Source organism: Benincasa hispida, chromosome 1, assembly GCF_027475165.1.
Source record: "Benincasa hispida cultivar pf3 chromosome 1, pf3_genome.v1.1, whole genome shotgun sequence".
NCBI lineage: Eukaryota > Viridiplantae > Streptophyta > Magnoliopsida > Cucurbitales > Cucurbitaceae > Benincasa > Benincasa hispida.
The window spans coordinates 59,726,745-59,730,948 of NC_143478.1; the positions used below are offsets into that span (position 1 = coordinate 59,726,745).

The window sequence follows — 4,204 nt, forward strand, 5'->3', positions numbered from 1 at the left end:
ATTCATGCTTTTTACTAAATCAAATTGTGTTTGAAGTAAAGAAAGTATGATTGCTTTATCAACATCGAGAGATATTTCAGATTATGTTTTTATTAGAGTAATTCCCATTATGATAGATGGATATTATTCTTATTTTACCCACCTAATCAAATGTCGAAATCTGCTTGTTATTAGTGGTTTAAAGTGACTCAATAACATTTTTTTACAATTATATTTGATAATGTATTCTAACTGTGGCAAAATAATTGTGACAAAAAGTAACCATTTTTACAAGGAAAAAAATTTGGGTGTAGCTCATCTATTGTGCAACTCATACTATACCCAATTAAAAATTGTCATGGGGCAATTCTTTTGTTTATAAAAAAATTATTAAAAATATATTTTTCGGTTTGTATAGAAGGAAGAGCACCTAAGTATTCATTTACAACCAACTTATACATCCAATCAAAGTCTCACATGCTCTAGGCTTGCATGAGCTCTTGGTAAACTTTTGACAATTGTAAATTTATTAGAGAGAAAAAAAAAAAACAAAGAAAAGGAAAAAGGAAAATACCCATTTGAAAGTTATAATAACATCAATATGAGAAATAGACCAATAGAGATGACAAATTGATTGAAGTAGGTGGGAGTGAAATCTCTCTCCCCAAAGTTCCAAAGAAGTGAAGTCCAATAAGCAAATTTCATTTTTGGTGCTTATATAAAGCCATGAATGAACCAAGAAAATTCACTTCAAAACCTTCTCCACTTCACTAGAGAAAGAAAAGTTGACTTAACCAAAAGCTTCAATGGCTTTCTCAACAAGAAATTGCATTATTCTTATAGCTTTGCTCTTGTTCTCTACTTCTTCCTCCTCAGCCTCCCCTTGGGGAAAGAAACAAAAACATAAGCCTTGTAAAGAGCTAGTTCTCTACTTTCATGACATTATTTACAATGGAAAGAATGCAGGCAATGCCACTTCAGCCATTGTTGCAGCCCCAGAAGGTGCAAACTTGACCATTTTGGCACCCCAATTTCACTTTGGAAACATAGTTGTTTTCGACGATCCCATTACTTTGGACAACAATCTTCATTCGAATCCAGTGGGTCGAGCTCAAGGGTTATACATCTACGACACCAAAAACACCTTCACGTCGTGGCTCGCCTTCTCGTTTTCTCTAAACTACACGGCTTATAAAGGCACCATCAACTTTGTCGGAGCTGACCCGATCTTGGTGAAGACTAGGGACATCTCCGTCGTGGGCGGCACCGGAGACTTCTTCATGCACCGTGGTGTTGCTACCATAATGACTGACGCTTTTGAAGGAGAAGTCTATTTCCGGCTCCGAGTTGACATTAAATTCTATGAGTGCTGGTGATTTTTATCACCTTATTTTTATCAAACAACTTTCATTTTCTTCTTTCTATTCTCGTATTTTATGTGATGTAATGTTCTAGAAAAACCTTTGTTTTTGTTGTCTGTTGGGCGTTGATGGAATTTAGACCATTTGCCAAATTATTGGTCCAATAAAAGTTGTGATACAAAGATTTTCTTAAACAACAAATTTAATTTCATTCTAAATTTTAATTAAATAATTAACTCTATCATTAAATTGTTTATTAGGATTAGTTTTAGGTGATAATTTGAATTTAAAGGTAAATTATTCAAATTTTAACCTAAAAAAAATTAATAAACTTTTTTTAATAAAAATAAATAAATAAAAATCAAATTATTCACATTATAATCTAAATGTAAATATTCAATTTAAACATATTCATTATCTTGACAAATAAATAATCAGACTTGAAATTTAAATATAATGTTTAAATTATAATAATAACAACGTAACATTAAATAATTATACTAACTAAATAAATAGAGGCTAACCCGTCCCCGTTTAGTTCGCATTGATTTTTTTTCCCATTCACTACCTAATCGACAAATCCTTGCCCCGTTTTAGATAGATCACGAGAAATTGGACATCTCTAGCTATACTCTATACATTTTCATGCATCTCCATCAATCACAAAGAAAAAAATAATAATAATGATAAAATAAAATAAAACAAATATATTATTTTTTAAAAGAAAGTTGGTTGTATGTTAACTTGTGATTGGCCACTTGAGCACCAACTCTCTCTATATATAAAAGTTGTTATAGTTTTTCGGTGTTGTTTATATATATAAGACTAAAATATTATCATTCATACTTTTTCTTTATGCGTTCAGCTTTAGTTTCCCTAAATTAATGGTTGAACTAAACAAAACCTTATTTTCCACATAATTTTATAAATTGCCATTACATTTTAAATTTTCACCTTTTAGAAAAAATAATAATTTTCCTTTTATGTTAATCGTAATTTTATAAATTGTCAAAGACTTTATCAGAATAATATTATGTCCAATTTATTGAATATGTTCTGTTACCCTATTTGTTGAGAAATTTTCTGGAGAAATTTTTCATACTACTTGCAAATTACTTGCCACCAAAGTGAAATTTAAGAATTTTGTGGAGTCTACTAAATAAATAAATAATAAATTAATATATCATTTGATAATGTATCAAATTATGAAAGAAGATGATAATTATTATTCCAGTACTAAAAATTTTATTTAATTATTATTATTTTTTTTAATCGTTTGAAACTTGAAAATGAGATATTTTTTCTTTGAGTGATTGAAAATGAGATTTAGGACTACAATAAAAATGGGACATAAAAATCAAACTCTTTAAAGGTTTATAAATTAAAAATTTAAAAATAGATAAAAGTTCGAGGGGACCAAAATCACATTTTAATACCTATTTTACTGAAATTTTTTTAATGTTAAATTACAAGTTTTGTGATCTCCAACTTTTAGGATTTTGTATTCAATATATGGTTTCTTCATCTAAATTTTCAATTTTAAGTCTCTAAACTATTTTATAGGTTCTTAAATTTTTCATTTTATCTCTATTAAATCATTTAAATTTTCAATATCTTTCAGAATAACGAATTAATTCGAAATAAAATTGAAATTTAGGTTTAATAATTCTATAAAATTTTTAAATTTATCAAATAAATCCATAACTTATTAGACACAAAATGAACACTTGACATTTATTAGATCAAATTAAAATTAGAAGCTCATGAATCTATCAAAATACTTTTAAGTTATTTATACTTATTCGACACAAACTTGGAATTTCAATTAATTTAGTCATAATTCTACCTTGTTTAGTTATATTGTCAAATCATTTAAATAAATTCATTTTATTTTATATATTATAAGAGTGAAGATGGGTCAAATAGCATCTTTAGGTAATCATTATGCATATATTACAGTAATTAACATGATTTTTTTTAAAAGGTTTGATTCTCTATTCTCTCGATTATTGTATTAAAAAAAGATTTATTTTTATTAAGCGTGAGTGTAATAATAATAATAATAAATTTAATTATGAATCTATTTGTGCACTTTAAATGAATGGAGAAAGCACTGTACTCGAAACGTGGGAGATAAAGCTGAAGCCAGGCTGCCCTTATAAACTAAAGATTCTTCCATCAAATTGAATATAAACTTCACATTTGTTCAATTGTATTGAATATTTAAATCTCAAAAGTTTATGGGAAGAATAATTAAATAAGGTGTTAGAAAAATTATAAGCCAAAAATGAGATAGGAGCAATTATTTAAAAAACACACACAAGAAATTAAATACGTAAGCAATGAAATTAGAAATATAATTCATTTAAATTATCATCTCTTTCTATAATTATTTTTTTAAATTATTTTCTTAATTTAAAATATCATATAATTATTTAAAATATTAATATATAACTTCAGGACCTTTTAAACATTTTCTTAGAAAAACTTGTAGACTAAAAATAAATGGGTTAATTAGCTGAATATTAGTATTTAAAAACAAAATTGCTAAAAAGGTGTTTGAAATTAACCGAAAAAATGGGGATTTTTTTTTCTCACTTGAGTTCGTCTCTTAAATATACGGATTCAGAAAATTTTCAGTTATTTATTTAGTTTTTATTTTATAAGATAAATGATTAAAAAATTATTTTATTAAATTAACTTAAGTGAACGTATTTTCTTTACTTTAATTTAATTTAAAATTAGTTCAAAATCGCAAAAATAAATTAAGAAAATTTAACTTTTTGGTCTCCAAATTTTGGAGAATAGAAATTTTTTTAAATCCAAATTCAAATCGAATTCGGGAGCGATTGAGACTATAAAAG

The 4,204-nt window shown here is 26.5% G+C and overlaps 1 protein-coding gene across 1 annotated transcript; it reads left to right on the plus strand.

Annotated features, from left to right (window-relative positions):
- Positions 1-675: 675 nt before the first annotated feature.
- On the plus strand, positions 676-1,541 carry LOC120092387 (disease resistance response protein 206-like). Its single transcript, XM_039050510.2, has one exon. The coding sequence runs from the start codon at positions 786-788 to the stop codon at positions 1,353-1,355; it is 570 nt and encodes a 189-aa protein (XP_038906438.1). The 5' UTR covers positions 676-785; the 3' UTR covers positions 1,356-1,541.
- The last annotated feature ends 2,663 nt before the right edge of the window (positions 1,542-4,204 follow it).

Coding starts and splice junctions, on each gene's coding strand:
- LOC120092387 (XM_039050510.2), top strand. CDS start 786: ATGGCTTTCTCAACAAGAAATTGCATTATTCTTATAGCTTTGCTCTTG.